The 18162-nt window shown below is 40.5% G+C and overlaps 3 protein-coding genes across 3 annotated transcripts in view; all 3 read right to left on the reverse strand.

Moving 5' to 3' along the window:
* The window catches only part of smpdl3a (sphingomyelin phosphodiesterase acid like 3A), an 8865-nt gene extending 4926 nt beyond the window's left edge, over window positions 1-3939 (reverse strand). The window contains exons 1-2 of the mRNA XM_034899372.1: window positions 3713-3939; window positions 2884-3097 (exon numbers count right to left, since the gene is read on the reverse strand). Coding sequence (XP_034755263.1) covers window positions 2884-3097; window positions 3713-3824 — 326 coding nt within the window. The 5' untranslated portion in view covers window positions 3825-3939. The remainder of the gene's footprint in view (window positions 1-2883; window positions 3098-3712) is intronic.
* Window positions 3940-5595: 1656 nt separating this feature from the next.
* On the reverse strand, window positions 5596-7901 carry LOC117961038 (fatty acid-binding protein, brain). Its single transcript, XM_034899409.1, has 4 exons — window positions 7664-7901; window positions 7110-7282; window positions 6644-6745; window positions 5596-5875 (listed from the first exon to the last, which is right to left on the reverse strand). Exons 1-4 carry the CDS (start codon window positions 7869-7871, stop codon window positions 5825-5827), a joined length of 534 nt encoding a protein of 177 aa, XP_034755300.1. The 5' UTR covers window positions 7872-7901; the 3' UTR covers window positions 5596-5824.
* A 2265-nt stretch (window positions 7902-10166) lies between these two features.
* The window catches only part of LOC117961043 (GPALPP motifs-containing protein 1-like), a 9839-nt gene continuing 1843 nt past the window's right edge, over window positions 10167-18162 (reverse strand). Inside the window, exons 2-6 of the mRNA XM_034899413.1 lie at window positions 13178-13261; window positions 13044-13072; window positions 12822-12887; window positions 12304-12372; window positions 10167-10796 (exon numbers count right to left, since the gene is read on the reverse strand). Of these exons, the coding sequence (XP_034755304.1) occupies window positions 10647-10796; window positions 12304-12372; window positions 12822-12887; window positions 13044-13058 (300 nt within the window). The 5' untranslated portion in view covers window positions 13059-13072; window positions 13178-13261 and the 3' untranslated portion in view covers window positions 10167-10646. The remainder of the gene's footprint in view (window positions 10797-12303; window positions 12373-12821; window positions 12888-13043; window positions 13073-13177; window positions 13262-18162) is intronic.

Below are 18162 nucleotides of genomic sequence, written 5' to 3' on the forward strand. Positions count from 1 at the left end.
CCCCCCCCCCCCCCCACACTTTGGCCACTCGCCCTCTTCTCTACACATTACATACTTATCCCTATAACACACATCCTGCACTAACTTGTTGCACCTTGCATCACACTCCATGTGTACTTGTCTTGATAACATGTCTTACATTTATGTTGACATGTGTCTATATGTAGATAGCGTATTAATGGGTCTACTACTACATGTCTACTTGTTGAATGTCGTTAACACCAACGTCAAATTTTGTTTTTTTGTAAGTATACTTAGTCAATAAATCGGATTCTGATTTTTGTTGGATTTAATTGTTTGTCTCATCCGGCATCCACACAGACCCTCTCTCTCCTTTGCTATTCGGGCCACAGGGATTCTTTTAATACCTTTTTAAAGTCTTATGGTAATAAAGAACTAAAATTTACTATAAACACCGGGGTTTATGTTGCTTTCCTTAACCCTAACGAGCTGGGTCCTAACAAAAGCCTTTATGACTTTTGGTTTTTTTCAACCATAAAAAACATTTAGTTGACGAGAAAAATAAAAGAACCAATGTGTCCAATGAGGACAGTGACTACTGGGTCTTATCTTTGTTCTTCTGAAATAATGACTCTGTATGTTTTTTATACTGAAATCTACTAAACAAAAAGAATTAAATAAAAAAGACACTGAACACAAGCAGTCAAACAATCTGTGTCTCTTTTCACAAGCTCCCAGGTTAAGAAGATGCTTTTTGGACGCTGGTAACTTTAATTTCCTTGAGGGAGTCATCCCAAAGGGATTAATAAATCTAAGACTAAGAGGAAATAAAGATGAACAATATGACAGTTTCCCAAACTGTCGGTTGGATTTACTTCAGCAAATTCCTTGATTCTGACATAGTTGTCCTAGTTGTGTGCACACAGTTTCCTGTGTAATGAGCGATTATTATTATTATTCCAGGTGTGTTCACTTTTGGTATTATCCCAAATTAAAGTTGTATAGTTCAGGGGTCTTCAGCATTTTCAGGGCCAAGGACCCTTTAACTTAAAGAGAGTTGGATCAGGGGCCCCCTACTACAGATATCGTATAAAATGAAGTATATTAAACTGGGCTTACAATAACGTCTAGGGTGGCCTAAAACCTTATACTTATCTTTTTGGATAGAATACTAAGCTATTGAAACATCCTAATAATCGTTGGCATGATTTTATAACTCATGTTTTAATGTTGAACGTGGCTTTAGAGACTACCGTACCTATTGGCCAGTAAGCCAATCATCATTGGGGATTTATATTTGTTAATAATGTGTTGGATTCCTTTAAAAGACTTTTACATTTTTCAACATACTATAATGATAATTTGGAGGCCGCGCCCTGCAGTGACGCTGAGGAACCCTTAGGGGTCCCGGACCAGCGATCTGGCTTTCCACTGGACCGATGTTAAATATTGTTGTTAACAGCCACTTAGACACAAAATCAGAGGAAAACAGGCTTTAAATGTGAAGCGGTTGCAGTAAGTGAAGCGTTCGGCATAACAACTATTAATCAAGGAAAACCCTGATTGCCCAACCAATCATACTTGTACACGGTCTAGCTGAACTCAACTGTACAATGCTGCAGAAACAGCAGGAAGTCATCTGTACAATGGATTTCCCCCTAAAGTAAAGAAGCAAACTCGTGCTACAAAGCCCAATAACAATAGAATAAAGCAGAAATGTGCTTGCACGGTAACTTAAACTCAGAAAAGACTCCCTCGGGTGGAGGATTAAGTGGCAAGGCGTTCTCCTAAGCATGTTTAATAAGTCTACGAATGTCTGGCTAAGCCGCTGATTAATGGGGGGCTGTGGGGGGCTATGCTGCCGGGATTGATGGTTCCAGTTTTTATTCGGCATTAACGCAGTGTAGTGAATGTAGCGTGATTAGTTTTCAGTTTGCTCAAGTGAACGCAGAGCTGTAAGGCTGGGAAAGGCAGTTTTCATCTGCCGTCATTACATAAAACATCCCATTATAAACGTTCAGCCTGTTGTAATTCAAGAGGACAAAACTAGACTCTAGACTTTATATAAATGGTTATTATAGACATCTGATGAATAAGAAGTTAATGGGAAGGGGATTTGTTTTGCAGGTAAATTATGATACACATACATTTGTCTTGTTAAATATTAAAACTGCATAAGAATGCCATATTGTAATGATTACACTTTCCTAAAATAACATGGGAGCCAACAGTCTGACCTTGTCTGGAGGACATGTCTCCCAAACTGAGATAGAGGACAGCTCCTTTACTAAGACTGAATCACACTTCTTATTCCACTCCACTTATCTATTACAAAAGCTGTAGAAAGCGTATTCATTGGTCATTCCTTTATTATTCTGTAGTGCTGAAACTGGCTCCTTGTTGTGTTTTGCAAGTAAAAATGAAATGAGAGGACAACCAGTGGTCTCTGTCTATTTATTGATAACGTAATTATCCCAACACAAACCATGGCATTGAATAAATTCGAATTTTGAACCGATGAAGCTGCAATAAGAAAAGTCAGAGGTTTATTGAAATGTTATTCCAATGCATCCTGTGAGAAACATGTTGGAACCATCTTGTTTCTGTTTTTAGACATAGTTAAAAATTATTAGAAAAAGGCAGTGAGGGCCATCTAGAGTGACTTCACAGACACTTCCTTATTCCTCGATTCTAAAACCTCAAAGTGGTTTGACGTAAAAAGTACAGACCGCACACTCAGTAGTGAGAGAAGAGGATATGAAACTACTGTAAAGCCAGCATATTGTTTCTAAGAGCTTTTCTATGAGATGGCAGCAGTTTCCCATCAAGGCAGAACCACAAGACTGTTATATCTCAAAGGAAAGGAAAGCAGTAAAATCCCCAAATCCATCATTATTGCTCCCCCTTCATCAGTGTACTGACCCGGTCCATATGATGAAGTCCTGGGGCTGTGTGAGCGGCGCCATGTGAGCGAAGGCTGACTGGATGAGGCGGTACGGAGAGTCACACAGGAAGTCCCCGAACACGCCGGCGTGGGTGGCGGGGGCTCCTTTGGAGGAGTAGCACACCTTGGTGGGGTCTGGGGCCAGGTGGTAGGTGGGGTCCAGGTGGAGGTCCGTGATGTGCCAGAACCTGCCTGTATAGACAGAGTGACAGGGAGCAAGAAGAAGAAAGCATAAAATATACTTTTTTAGAAATGAAACACATTAAAAACATCATATATACTGTAGGTGCATGGGTTATTGATGGTTAAAAATGTGTCTCAATTTAATATATAGGTATTATACTAGGTTACGAAACCGGTTTGGCATCTTAAGTAAAAAACAAACATCAGTAGCCCCATTAAATGTAGCCTATATGAGTTATGTATGATTCTGACCAAACTCCGTTTAAAAATCTGTCAATTAATATGTTTCTGATTACCTGTCAACAAAATGTTACTTTCACAGCCACACTGAACAAGTACCATACATCCACAATGTCTTAGGGTTAATTCGGCAAGCAGGTCATCCACCAAGCAGCACTGCACACAACAACACAACGACATTTATTGGCTGAATCACCGAACTCCCAACCGCACCTTTCATATCTTTCAATCCACTTAAACCACAATGGTTGACTCACGCAGTGTATTTTAGTCCGTGTAGTTATGTGAATTGCGACAAGAGGCAGAAATAAATAAGTAAACAACAGAAATAAACAGGAAGAGTTCCACCTCGGTTGGTATGGTATTACCAAGACGTCCACTCACCTGTGGCCGCCGACAGGTGAGTGCTCCCGGCGGGGGCCGCCGCCAGAGGAGCCGCGCCGAACAGCAGCACCACGAGACACACCTGGACCATCATGGTGTTAAAAAAAGACATTACTGGGCATCATATGGACCACATGGAAACTAAATTAGCCGACCTTTGTAGTTAAATCGCCTCTGAAATAACCAGGAAGTGCAGTGGTCATGTGACTTCCTCTGTTTTGGAGGAACTGGAAAGCAGAAGTGCAGCTTGATAACACTCATATATACTTTTACTTGATTCACATTTCCTTAGCAGGACTTGTTCTTTGTGGACGTTTTTACAGTGGGATATTGCTACTTTTAATGAATTAAATGATCTGAATACAAACTCCTAATAAACTGATGTGGGGGGGGGGGGGGGGATTGTTTCATTTTGAGGATTTTCAGGAGGCCAAAGAGGTAACCAGCCAATAGAAAAACAGGAGAAACAAATCTAACACACATAATATAATTTTGTGCAACATAAATCTTCTTTTCCGTCCATTTGGTTATGACCCCTCCAATTTATCTTGGCACCTAAAGGGTCAGTTCCCCCAAAATGGGCTAAATAGTAAGCAAGTTTTCTTTGAGTGGACTATGTAATGTTGATAGTTGTTTTAACTCATAGTATCGAGTTCAAACAATAAATTATAATTAATTAAAATGTTCTATAACTTAACTTTTTGAGTTAAAACACCACTATTCGTAACGTTGGGTTTACTCACATTTTTTAAGGCAGCAATTAAAGTTAATTGTTTTAAGTAGAACCCACTTGCTACTTTTTACAGTGGGTGCAAGCAGTTTGGGTTTCATATATTTAAATATTTCTAACAGTAATACAAAAGATTCAGCAGGAGTGTCTCTTTCTGAAATCAGAGCCCCTTTTGCCCTTCATAATCCACAGACAACGCTGTCAACAGACTTAATGGCGACTAGTCCTTTGGTGGAAAGTAGTTAAAAACAAATACAAAACTTCGATTGACAGTGACGTCTGTGGCTTATTCATTATTGAAATCCGTGCGGGTTAAACCAAAGTCTGGATACAGATAGATGTGAGTGGTAAGATATTCTTAGGTGCACAGATCCTTCACTTAGAGCAATCAAACACATGTACTAGGAAGTGTAACTCTCTAACGAGGATTGACGAGTCGTTTGTGGCCTTAAAATCAGATAAAGTACTTGGATTCGAGTCATAAAATGAGTCTGATGCTGCTCCACTGGGCTGTGATTATGGGGCATGTTTCAACCAAAAAAGCTTCTGCACTCAATTGGCTAGACCTCCAACCAATCAGAGCAACGGAGTACGTGACGTGTATTGAACTTTTGCCGAAACACGAAGGATGGACGGCAAAAACATCTGACAAATGCCTCGATCCCGGTTCGCTGTTCCTCTTTTTAAAAGAATGCGCTATGCGAGCTTCCTTTGTTGTGTAAGAATTCAACCCAAGCGCTCATTGGTGACGTGGTTGATTTAGTTACTGTTGATCATCTGTCCATCATCGTTTAAAGCCTAGTTCGAGCAGAGTTGCTCCACAACGGATCAAGTCCAGACCGAACTTCCCAACCTCAAATGTTGTGGGCGGGGCTAAGTTCGGCTGGCGTCCAGGCTGAAAGTAGTCTCCCTGAGCCACCAGGTTTGAGGCTGGCGTGGGACATTATGAGGGATTTCTTTTGTAAATTGACACATCAGTTCCGTACAGTGACACTTTACGGCCTCAGCTCCCCTCCTAAAAGATAGCGATTCAGTGTCGGAAGGGTAAATCAAATTCCTTTGACCGAGGAATATTTATCCTCTGGTCGACCACATTGAAAGATGGAACCATTACAACATACAATCTAAACAAAAGAGAAGAAACCAACATTTGCTCTCAGTTTTTGTTTTTTATTTCATGTTTCACACAGGGTACCAAAAGACGATCCATCCATCACGACAGAAATGTTTTCATATATAAAAAAAAAGAAAGAAAAAATCTTACAAAACATGTGCGGCCTGCAGGCCGGGGACATGCGGAGGAGGAGGAAGTGCAAAGAGAGTCAACAACAATGTAAAATCAACACTTCATGGCCGGATTGGGAGGATGTCGGTCGGGGGACTCATGCCTTCTCATAGCTACGCACCGCATGGATGTCTTCAAAGGTCAAGTTCTGCCGGGGGGGGGGGAGAGACCACAGTTACCATGACAGAGAATCACATCTTTCCTAATCTAACATTTAACCAGCAGAAAACAAAGCAGTGCTTGAGTGGGGGGGGGGGGGGGATCTGGCCAGGCAGCTTTTGGCAGCTGCCCCGTTGGTAATTTACTTTGTTTAATACCAGCGAGCTCATTGGCTATCACCGTGTGAAAAACAAACTCATTAATCACAACAAAAAACAAGATTAACACATTCTTACCTCAGCTTCAAGACAATAACAACTGTCCATAATGTGTGTTTTTGGTATTAATTTCTTTGCTACCGTACATCTGTGTTTTTAATGTTTAAAGGTATTGTATTCAAATTCCTGGATAATATTGAAAATTGTGCATTGCTTGAAGAAAGCAAAGCTACACTTGCCCACTAAACTGCATTTTTTGCATTTTCTTTCATTTGATTTCCGATCTTACAGAAGAGTTAGTGATGTGTCTGAATGGCGAAGTGCTTCCAGTGAAAGGATATTGATCTCTGAGCTTCTGAAAAACCCTGAATACTTCATAAAAAACAATATATATTATATTTCAATTCCAAGAAAGTGTCTTTACTTCCAGCTTACCAACTTTATTGCCACGTGGCTACACAATCAAACTTTCATAGTTTAAGTGTCTGTTTCTATTCTGGTGTTGAGTGTAATCCCTTTAAGGCGTGTATGTGTGTTATGTATACTGCTGTCAAACCAGCCAGGGTTATGTGTGATAAAAAAGATAAAATTATTCTCACCATGATCATCTTGCCATCCTTGATTTCTCGGACCATCTTGTTCTCTTTGCCGTCCCACTTCTGGACGTGGACCAACTTGTCTCCGTCCATAGTCACTGTGGACTGAAAGACAAAAGAGAAGAATGCTTTAGAAATAGAAAAAACATAACCCCCCCCTCCCCGACTCAACGTTTGATCAGAAATGCATTTAGAATTTTTTTTCTTTAACTATTCTGTACATGGGGGGCGGACAGTGGCACAAATGAAATATTGGATTAAAAAGGATTCATGACTTTTACAATGAGGTTTTCCTTAATAAAAGCCCAATGAAACCACTTCTAATATTGCAGGACACTTCTAGGAAGTCATTGGAGCGCGCCTGGTGTCTGAAGGTGAGGGGTTTAACGAGATCCGGTTTTAATTACTCATATGTATTTGATTTTTTGCCCTTTTTTTTTTGAAACAAGCATTATTTGTGTCGGCTTACTTTGCAGTTCCTGTCGTCAGCGGTGGCTTCGTCGAACTCCTCTCCCAGTTTGAAGGAGATCTCTGTGTTCTTGAAGGTGCTCTGGGTGCGGATCACCACCTTGTCACCCTCCTGGCTGATGATTATAGTCGGCTTGGTCACGTTACCCACCTGCCGGGTGGCAAAGCCCACACCTGATCAGGGCACAGGGGGGGGGGGGGGGGGGGGGGGGGGGGGGGGGGGGGGGGGCTGTTAATGGTCCAAACCTCTGAATATTTCATTTATCATACAAGCACACAGCAGAAATCAGACAAGATGCAGAGTTTTTGTTCAACCTTGATCTTATCTGATCTGATCTTATCTTTTAATTTTCATTTATCTACATTTTTGTTCCTATTTATTTGTGATATGTGTGTGATGTGTGTGTATATGTGTGATTTATGTGTGTGTATATGTGTTTGTTGTGTTATGGTTGTCTTGCTACTGCCTAAAATTGGGATGAATAAAGTATCTATCTATCTATCTATCTATCTGGTGCATCCATAAAAAGGGGAAAGAATCAGGCTGTTACTCACCGAGTGCTTTCATGTACTCATCAAAGTTCTCACTGTCGACCAGTTTCCAAGTGGCACAGAAGGCGTCGACCATGGTGAAGGTTTCAAGAGAGGCAAAGTAATCTCCAAAGCAAACGGAGCGAGCTGCAGCTTTTGCAAGTTTCCCCCCTGTGTTATTATTCTGCTTCTTATTAGCATGCATGCAGGGGGGTGGCGCCATGCACCCCATTGGCTCAGGAGATTTTCTCTGAGTTGTGATTGGATGTTTAAATTGGGTCAAGAAAAAAAAAGAAGTGAAGAAGCTAAATTAGCCCATTTGTATGCTTAATGATGTGATTACTCTCATTCATGGTTGTCAGTTGGGTTTGGTGAGATTAAGTGTGGTGCTGATATAACCTCAGAAAGACATTTAGAGAGAGAGAAACGACCTGAAACATAGATATTTGTTTGCTTTTCACCAAAATAAAAGTTGTAATTAAACCTTAGAGGGAAACATTCAACACCAAAGTTCCCTCTGAACTTCTAGTTTGCTGTCTGAAAATGGACTTCAGAGAGTTGGTGGTGAAAGACAAAGTTAGTGAGTTTAAGGAGCTAATCCATATTAATGTTGAAATTCATTTCCTCGTCTCATTCCGGCGTTAGCGTTGTGCTAACGACGGGCCTTCTCCTGTCTGGAATGTGTCACGTTCTGCAGCGGCGCGCCACTGGAGCAGAATCAGTTTGTTTGACAGTCCTTTTTCCTGAACCGCATTAACAAGCCCCCCCCCCTCCAAACTGCAATTTCTTCATGCTCAACTCACCACTAATTATTATCCATGAACCTTCATATGTGTGTGTGTGTACGTGTGTGTACGTGTGTGTTCTGCTTTCTCAAACAATGGAGATGTACGTTACAGTCATATCTGCTTCAAAGTCCGAATGAAGTTAGTTTCTCATCAGAAGCAAACTGACTTCCATCCGACAAGTTACAGCTCTATGCTTTCATTATACTCTCAGCAACATCATCATATTTAGGTGACTAATTTGTATTTTAACACACTTTATTGTTTCCTTTCTCCTCTCATTTTCCAGGAAAAACATCAGATGGACATTGTGTTTGAGGGGAATCTACCATCTAAAAATGTTGTATTTGATTTTTATGAGTCATACTTTTGTATTCTCATAAATATTCTCAAATACTTTACTTGGTTGCACATTTAATTGTACAAACTGTGTTTTTCCATAACAAAGAGACATATTGTACCACCACTCTTTACTCTTTGTATGTATAGTTTCAGTTCAGAGGTACACCCTGTGGTGCTATGAGACTTAATTTGTTTTCACTATATTAATTCCCTTTTACCTTCCTGTCCTTTGTCTGATAAAAAAGGAACATATTCTCAGGGGTGCTCGATTCTCCGAAGTCAACATTTGGATTGCAGGACCTGATTCAATAATGGTCTGAGTACTCTGAGTTTAGTCTGCCTGGGCAGTTTCAGCAGCAAACAGTTTCACACCCACGGTGCAATCTCATAGTAGCGTATGCAAGGGCCTCAATTTGGGTTCAACATTGGGGAGGGGTTAAGATCTCCACTTTGGGAAAAACAGAAATTTTAAGCAAGCCAAACACTTAATTTCCTCCATTCTGGTGAACAAGTTGAATAGATAGAATAGAGTAGAATGCCTTTTTTGTCATTAAACACAAGTGCTGTACCTGTGAGGTACAGAATGAGATTTCTTCTCAATTTGTGCCTTTTCTGCATCAAATTGCGGTCCAAATGTTTTCATTCATTTAAAGGAAATTGTAATTAGACATTTGGGGCTGTAAATGACTCATTCTGTGTGAGTGTGTGTGTGGATGTGTGGGTGTGTGTGTGTGTGTCTGCTGCTGTGCAGCGGGAGTGGGCAGTAGTGAGCTCCACATGTTGTGAAGGGTCTCTGCTGCCGCTCTCTGGTGACAAATAGAAAAGTGTGAGCTAAACATCCAACAGAATTGGATTTGCTTGAGACCGTTTTTCTGCACATAGATGTGAACAAAAGTGAAACAAAATACATCTTAGTAAAATATGTTAACCATACAAAGACTTGCATTTGCAATCTTGTGGGTATAATCATTTATTCAGTAAAGCCTTTAATCACATGTACACAACGATCAGTAATATTCACTGAAATGATATTACAACACAATAATCAATAGTGAGAAACGTCCATTTCACAGGAACACAGTACTAAGAATACAGAATACATCCAACATGTCTGCTTCCTTTTCTCCCACTCTCCGCCTCTAGAGTCTCCACTCGGTCAGTGGATCCATGTGTTATTGAGCTGGGTATTATTAATTAAGCCAAGACGAAGGAAACAGGGGCCATTATTGTAAACTAAAAACCCGAACCCTTATACTGAAACTAAAACTAAAAAAAAAGCGATGACAAATATTTTTTGCAAACTGAAACTTTACTTTAATTCACCTGAGAAAGGTGAGAGAAAAGAATGTTTTCTATAAGCTCAGTCTTTTTGCCACTTCAAAAAACGCCCCGTACCCCCCTTCCAGCCCGGTCCCTGGATGGTGCTGTGCCATAACTGCTTTAAATCAGACACTAATGTAGCGCAAAGAAATAAAAATGAAGCATCATGGCTATTCTCCAATCATGTATTTTGTATGTGCATGTACATTTTACAGCTACATACTTCAGCTACATGCTTCAGCTACATGCTTCTGAGACATTATGCCCGACCATAACAACAAATGAACTAAAACCAAATATATAAGGAACACTAAACCTTTCGGAAAAAACTGAAGCTAAATTAATATAAGCAAACACACTCTAAAAAATAACCAAACTGAAATGAAATCAAATAGACAAAACTACAATAAAAACTAATTAGCAACTCAAAACTATTATAATGAGAATGAAAGGAACAACATGACCAACTGTGAAGATTAATCTTATTTTAACTCTGCTTGCTTTGACCTTACATTTCTAAATCTACGACGCAAATACTCCTTGTTATAAAAGCACACATCTTATTTCTTCGGCCTGCTGGCGTAGGTCGGGCCGCGGTCTCTGGGAGGAGCGGAGGCTGCAGAAGAGGAGGAGGGGTTCACGGTGGTGTAGGTCACTGCATCATCATCATCATCATCATCATCATCATCATCATCATCCTCGCCGCGGCTCTGGAGGGAAACAGTACAACTTGTCATTCACATCATCATCTTAACGCAACTTCCTGTTTGCTGCCGTGTAACAACTCAAATATTAACGTTGCTGTAGTTGTTTTACATGCTGATCAGATTAGAGACAACCTCCGAGGGATAAGATCAAGGTTACCAGTTCACAAGGTCTTGATCGGAGAGGACAGGAAGTTGAGCGTGTCAAGATTGTTGGGTGAGATAAATGGTTGTCATGGTGATGTTTGATTGTGAAAAATATTGCGGGTACAGCTAACGTAATGGAAATGTGTGTGTGTGTGTGTGTGTGTGGGGGGGGGGGGGGGTTATCATGAATATTCACAGTACCACAGAGGCTGACATCCGAATCCTGATTGCTAAATCTTTAAGGACTAAAAAAGTGAAGTGACACAGATAGCACTATACTATGTTAGACCGGCATCTTTAACGACCTTGCACTATATTTATGTTTAAATCTTAAATCTCAGACTATTGCCCTATTCCTTCCCTCTCTTCAGTTGTTATATTCAGTATATTGCTTGTAAATTTGTGAATGCTATTTTATTGTTCTGCTGTATACTCAAAAGTGTTTGTTTATTTCTTACAGTCCTTTCTGTTTTTATTCTTCATGTTAAGTGAGTGTTGTACTTTGAGAGCAAAGATTAAGCAGAGCCAAATTTGTTTTTCAAACATAGAACCCCTCATCTGAGAGAGTGATGGAGCAGGGACCCCTCACATCATGCATTTTATAAAAGTAAGTTGCACATTTAACTGGGCCTACAATAAAAGCCTAAAGCCTTTAAACCTTTTTAGTGCATAGAAAACTAAGCTATAAAATTAATTGTTGGTGTGAATTTATAAATCATGTAATTTCACAAATAGTCACATTTTTTATTTGTGAATACTACGTTGGATTCATGTCAATACATTTTGAAAAAACCCTTGGCCCTCCCTGCAGTAACTGTGAGGACCCCCTAGGGGCCCCGGACCCCCTGTTGAAGATTTATGTATTACACACTCAGCGTCTCTCTCCTCTCTCTTTCCATCTGTGTGCATCTATGTCCCAGAAATGCTTGTTACTAACCTAGCTCGGGGGAGCTTATTCCCTGGAGCCCTTGTGTTTTTTTGCCAGCAGTTTTCCTTGGATTAGGGTGGAGGTAAATCATGGGTGCCGCTGTCGTCGTGGTCCCGCTCAGTGCCCTGCTACACCCGTATGCCCTGCAGTGCCGAGCATGAACTACTACATCTACTATTTCTAGTCATTGTTTCATTATCTTTATTGTAAAAAATGTTGCCACTATTCATCACACCCCCAACTGGCTCCGTCTGTCCCAGGAAGTTTTTCCTTGCTACTGTCTCTCTAAATGCTTGCTCTTGGGGAATTACTGGAATTGTTGGATCTTTGTAACTCATAGAGTGGTCTAGATTGAAACTAGTTTCTCAAGATAACTCTTGTTATGATTTGATACTATAAGTAATACTGAGTTGAATCATATTGTATCAGACAGCTGACCTGGGCTCTCCGGTCGGTCTTCCTGGAGTAGCTGACGGAGGCGTAGGAAACATCACCTTCAGGATCCGCCTGCACAGAGGAGACATCATAACAGCTGCTCAGTAACATCTGGATTAATTCTGATTAACTTGTCTATCTGATTCCCTTCAATTATAATTGCTATGAGGCTTTTATAAGTGGCCGAACATCATCAGCAGCAGCTGTGGAATTGATCCAAAACATCAGCCCCACAACAAAATACTGCCAATGTAAGATGAGTGGAACTCTGTGGACGTGGTGGAGACGTTTGTTTGTCTTGATCACTTTTCTGTTTTCCTCTCACAATGCATCCTTAGACTGAGGCACAACCTCTGATTTTCTCTACGATAGAGTCAATAATCTTTATAGTTTGATAATCACAGTGATGTTCATGGTCTTGTTTTGTCTTATATGGACAACAGAGACTGACATTGGAATCATAAATCATAAATATACATTGACTAGGATCATAAAAAGAAACTAAGATAACTAAAGCATACCTGGGCTCTGCTGTTGGTCTTCTTGTAGCTGACCGTGACGTAGGAAACACCCTCTTCTGCATCAGCCTGCACAGAGCAGACGACATAATGTTGATTTTGTTATTTGGAAGGCTGCTGACCTTTGCTGCTGTACAAACATTTACTTTCTGTACAATAAAGTCAACAATTGCTTTCTTATTTTCTCTCAGGTCTTTCAGGTTATTATTCAGTTTTAAAACTCACCGTGTTGTCAGCCATCTGTGTTTTGTTCCCTAAAGAGAATATAAAGGAAAGTTGGGTTTAGCAGCCTCAGCGAATATCCAGGTTTAATTTCTAACTTCTTGTACGTAAAAGTTTCACGGGTGAATGTACATTACCTTTAGCTCTCTTCCATCTGAAGACAACCACTGGGAGTATTACCACTAATCCCACAAACACAGCGATGAGCAGCCACCACCAGCCTGGAAAGAGAAGTAGGGGATGAACGTGATAAGAGGTGTCGGGTTGATGAGCTATCTGTAACGCCCGGGGATCACATGAGGTTTATGGGCGCCACCATGTCCTAGTAGCAAGCTGAGCGTGGCCAGTGACATGACACCATCACGCTGTTCAAATCCACATAACAGTAGTGGATAGAAAAATAATGCATTCAATTGCTTTTCTTTTGTTTGTCTTTCTGGAATTTGGTTAAGGTTCAATACATTTAGATGGACACCTGGCTAGAGAGAGAGAGAGAACGAGAGAGAGAGAGATGGGGGGGGGGAATGTTATTTTCTGATTGTTTCACAGTTAAGTTTTGAAGCACAAATAAAAAACTTACACCTCTGTGGAAAGGTGCCACAATGCCGGATTGTGAGTAAATGCAGAGTTTCTCGCTGTTACTGCGTGTGCGCACGTATGTTTGTGTGTGTGTGTGTGTGTGTGTGTGTGTGTGTCAGTTAAACATACATACACACCGAAAGCACACAGAAGAAAAACACCACACCCCATAAAAACACAAAGTGGTGTTGGCAAATGCCGCTGCTTTGTATAATAATATGCTAAAGGGGGGGGGGGGGGGGTTACACCAAGGCCCGAAGGCTCTGACACCCAGAAACTTAATATAAACGAAAATAAGATAAGGATAGGATTGGAAAAGAAAAGAGGAGTACATGGCAGTAAATCTGTTTCATGGGATTTTGATTTTACTACAGTGATTCCTGCATCTGAATTTGAGCATGTGGAAAATATATTATAGTTGAATCTTAGACATTGTATTTTGCGTCAGAATTTGGGATACCGCATTTTATAGTATATTCTAAATTTGCGAACACTGTAAAAATAACTGTTAAAATGAGTTGTTGAAAATTTGAAGTGTAAAAATCACAGGCAAACAGTTCAGATACATCATTTAAATGCATAAATATTCAGTGCTGGAAATGCAATGGTCTTTCAATTTCAAAATCCAATGAAACAGATGTACATTCATAGTAATAGTACAGGCAGGGGGCAGGGTGTATATATATATATATATATATATATGTACACATACTCACACACACACACTATAAACCCCTAACTCTAACCCTTTAATGCTGCATATTGTACCTTTAATGAATACAAGAATAAAATGCAACAAAGTACAGGTTAGAAAAGTACATGAAAGAATTAAGTGATATCAAAACTTCAGATCCAAAGGAATATTTAGTGTAATTGCACAAAGCGATTTTAACCCGTTTATCATCATCATCTCACCTAGTGTCCAGGCCAGAGGAGGGATGAGAGGAAACGGCTGCACTCTTCCAGTTAATTTGTGTGTCACTTCACATTTCAACAACTGGTAATAGGTGTGATAAAAGCCAGGTGTTGTAAATGTCACAGTGGCTGAACAGGTACTCGGGGATGTCTTCATGTCTTTGAACTCAGTCTTATCACCCTCATACAGCCACTTCACGTGGAGGTGTTTGCATTGGTCGTGTGTCGACACAGAGCAGTTGAACGTCACGACATCCTCGTTCCGCTCTTCGGTCGCTGGTGAAGACGGAGACGTTGTGAGAGAATAACACATTCAATTTAAATGAACTTCATCACTGTAATCCTAATTATTATAATACTCGATGATGTAAATACTCACTGGTAATAACAGACAGATCCACAGTGTCTCCACCCGGTTTCTCTCCTGATCCGATCTGTCTGCAGCTGTAACGACCAGCGTCCTCCTCTGTGACGTTCTTTATAACCAGAGAACATTTCTCTGTAACACTCAGTCTGTCTGGTGAAGCTTCTTTGTTTAATTCCCCGCGTTTAAACAGTATCACTGTGTTTCCTGAACCACTGAAGGTCCAGTTAGTACGGTTACATTTATGCTCATCATCGTTCACAATTTTACAAACCAAAGTGTAATTATCTCCAGCTCTGACATTGGAGGAACGATATCTCCCGGCTGCTGCTGTTGAGAAAAAACAGATAGAAACATGATAAATAGACCAACTAATCTAAGACATGAATGTCATGTTCATAGTAGGTGTGATGACAGTTTTGGATGTGTTTGCAAATGTGTCTTATTTTTGGTTTCCTAGAGTTCAGTGAACTCACCGCTTTACATCACAACTTTCTCTTACCTCTAAACAGAAGCAGCAGCATCAGAAATGAAGACATCATAATCCATCTGAACTGAGCCATCGTGCTTCTCTCTCGCTCTCACACTCCCAACTGTCAAAAACTCTTAAATGCTATTTTTCTATTTCCTGAGGTCACTTCCTTTAGATCAACTTAATCTGTCCCCTGTTTCCTGTTAAATTGATGTGTGATATTTGCTTCTATTCTCTCTTAATGTCTTGTCGACACCAGAAGAGGGAAAAACCTTGTTTAATTTAATTTTACTCAAGTTTGATGAATTTCACTGACTTTCTTTGCTAAATTGATTTGTAACAGTGATAGTAGGCCTAACAGTTGCAAGGTCTTGATCAACAACAGGAAGTTGACTATACAAAGATTGTTGGTTAAGATACGTGTTTGCAGTCATGCAGCCTGTTCTCTTCAGATGGTGTTGATTAGAAACCAGACCGGAGTCCTGGTGATGTATGACAGCACACATGAACACACAGGTGAAGGGTCAGCAGGACTTCACCAATGATGTCCGTTGGGTTGACCGCGATGGTTGGCCTGTGGGAATTTGTGTGCAGACCTGACACTTATGTAAAATATGACGAGATTGTGTCTAACAACAGTGGACTCTGTGGTGAGTTGATGTTGTTGATCGGAGAAGTCAGACAGAGGAAGAAGGCTCTGCATCGTTTTCATAGTTCACCGTACCTTCATCTTCATCATTATAGTCCTATGAAAATAAAACAAATAAAGCATTTCAACCAGGCATGGATTGGCTATCGGGAGCAACGGGAGATTTCCCGGTGGGCCGCTCTTTTTGCGTGGGCTGAATGGGCTTCATAAAGAGAAGAGAGGTCACATGATTGGTCCACTTGTGTGTCTTTAAATATGAACACTGTCCATTACACATCCTTGGTCTCTGACTGACCTCTCCACAGAGTGAGAATCATGATTGGCCCACTGGTTTAGGCGCATTTAGGTCCTGCCCTAAATGAGGGCAGAATAACTCCGCAAAGTGTCAGTAGCTAGATAAAAACACAAGATTTAAGCATGTCAAAAGATTATTTTAGCACTCTCGCTTACCAGAATGGACAAGTTAGCTGTTATACAGGACATCTTGATGGCAGCCATGCTCCAACTTGAACCTTTAGCTATGTAACCATCAGGCAGCCTTTCTGACTCAGTGAGTACATTATCATACTCTCTTACGTACCGCTCCACGAGGTGAGAGTACTAGGGGCTGGTATGCAGGGTTCAACATTAACTTTTTGTCCACCAGCGAAATAGTAAGTAAATCTTTTTTTGGGCTTTTGGAGTCAAGCAAAACGTCCAGCCACTTTCATATTTTACCAGCATTTGGCTGGTAGATGGAGCTAATTTTGAAAGCTGCTTGCACGTTCATGTGTTGACGGGGACTGCAAGGACGGTAGGTGTCTGTCCACCTGTTGGTCTCAAAAGTCCAGGGCTGATTGTTTACCCCATTCTAACCATGATTTCAGCAGCAAGCTGTATTACACCATGGCTTGGGAAAAAGATGGTCAACAATCACACATGAGTATATGTGTGGGTGTCCTGATGTCCACATGTTGTGAAAGGTCTCTGCTGCCGCTCTCTGGTGAGAAACACAAGTGTTGTGTTTCAAATGAAAGAAAGCTGAGCAAGAAAATGTCCAACAGAGTTTCATTTGATTAAGACCGTTTCTCTGCCCGTAGAAAGATAAACACTAAACACTGAAAAATTCATCTCACTACAAATGCATTAAACCATTAATCGCACCTGTTTCAGATGCATTCATGGCCATTTGTACATGAACACATTTTAGTACAATGCAAACAGAATGCAGAAGATATGATGACTAGTCAAGCTTCAGAAACATGTTATCAGTAGGCAAGGCAAGGCAAGGTTATGTATATAGCACATTTCAGCAACAGGGCAAGTAAAAGTGCTTTACACAAAAAAACAACTTTAAAACATAAACACAAGAACAAAATTCAAAGTGCAGTATAAAAGGCAACATCAAAAAGAATGTTAATGTTCAGTAGTGCAGGAACTGTGTGTATGTGTGTGTGTGTGAAACCATGGAAAGAAATACAATGTTGTGGGGCCAGTCATTTATTCAGTGAAGCAAAGTATAAAACAATCAGATTTATAGAACAAAAGCATTATTAACTTACTGTACATGGTATAAAAATACAGAAAATAATTACTCGTACAAAACCTTCACTGTGCCCATGCTGGGTCACAGTACTAAGAATACAGGATGTGTCTTTTCCTCCCCCTCTCCACCTCTAGAGGGAACTCTCTCACTGGCTCCAGGTGTTCAGAGCTGGTCCTGGATCCTCACTTTGCTGCAATTAACCCAGAAAAGAAACAATGTGCCTGCAACTTTTAGGAAGAGTCTTGTTATATCTCTTCTTGCTTTGACCTTACATTTCAAAATCTATGGTCCAAAAAAGCATCGTTGTTATAAAAACACAACAAGTTATTCTTTTGGTTTCTTGACGGTAGCGTAGAGGTCGCTGGGATCAGAACAGGCTGCAGCAGAAGAGGAGGAGGCTTTCAGGGTGCTGTAGGTCACTGCATCATCATCATCGTCATCATCATCATGGGTCTGGAGGTAGGAGTACACCTCATAAATATTAACCCAACTTCCTGATTGTGCTCAGGTGTAACTACTGAAATATTTACTTTGCTGCAACTTTAATCTGTGGATTAGATTATGAAATATTGTGTGTGTGGAGTTGACATGTTGGTCTAATTGTGGTGCTGCTGGGGT

Source organism: Etheostoma cragini, chromosome 18, assembly GCF_013103735.1.
Source record: "Etheostoma cragini isolate CJK2018 chromosome 18, CSU_Ecrag_1.0, whole genome shotgun sequence".
In the NCBI taxonomy this organism is placed as follows: Eukaryota; Metazoa; Chordata; class Actinopteri; order Perciformes; family Percidae; genus Etheostoma; species Etheostoma cragini.

Coding starts and splice junctions, on each gene's coding strand:
- LOC117961038 (XM_034899409.1), bottom strand. CDS start 7,871: ATGGGGTGCATGGCGCCACCCCCCTGCATGCATGCTAATAAGAAGCAG. Junction 7,283..7,663: donor TGAGTACATGAAAGCACTCG/GTGAGTAACAGC, acceptor TGCCCTGATCAG/GTGTGGGCTTTGCCACCCGG. Junction 6,746..7,109: donor CTGACGACAGGAACTGCAAA/GTAAGCCGACAC, acceptor TTTGTCTTTCAG/TCCACAGTGACTATGGACGG.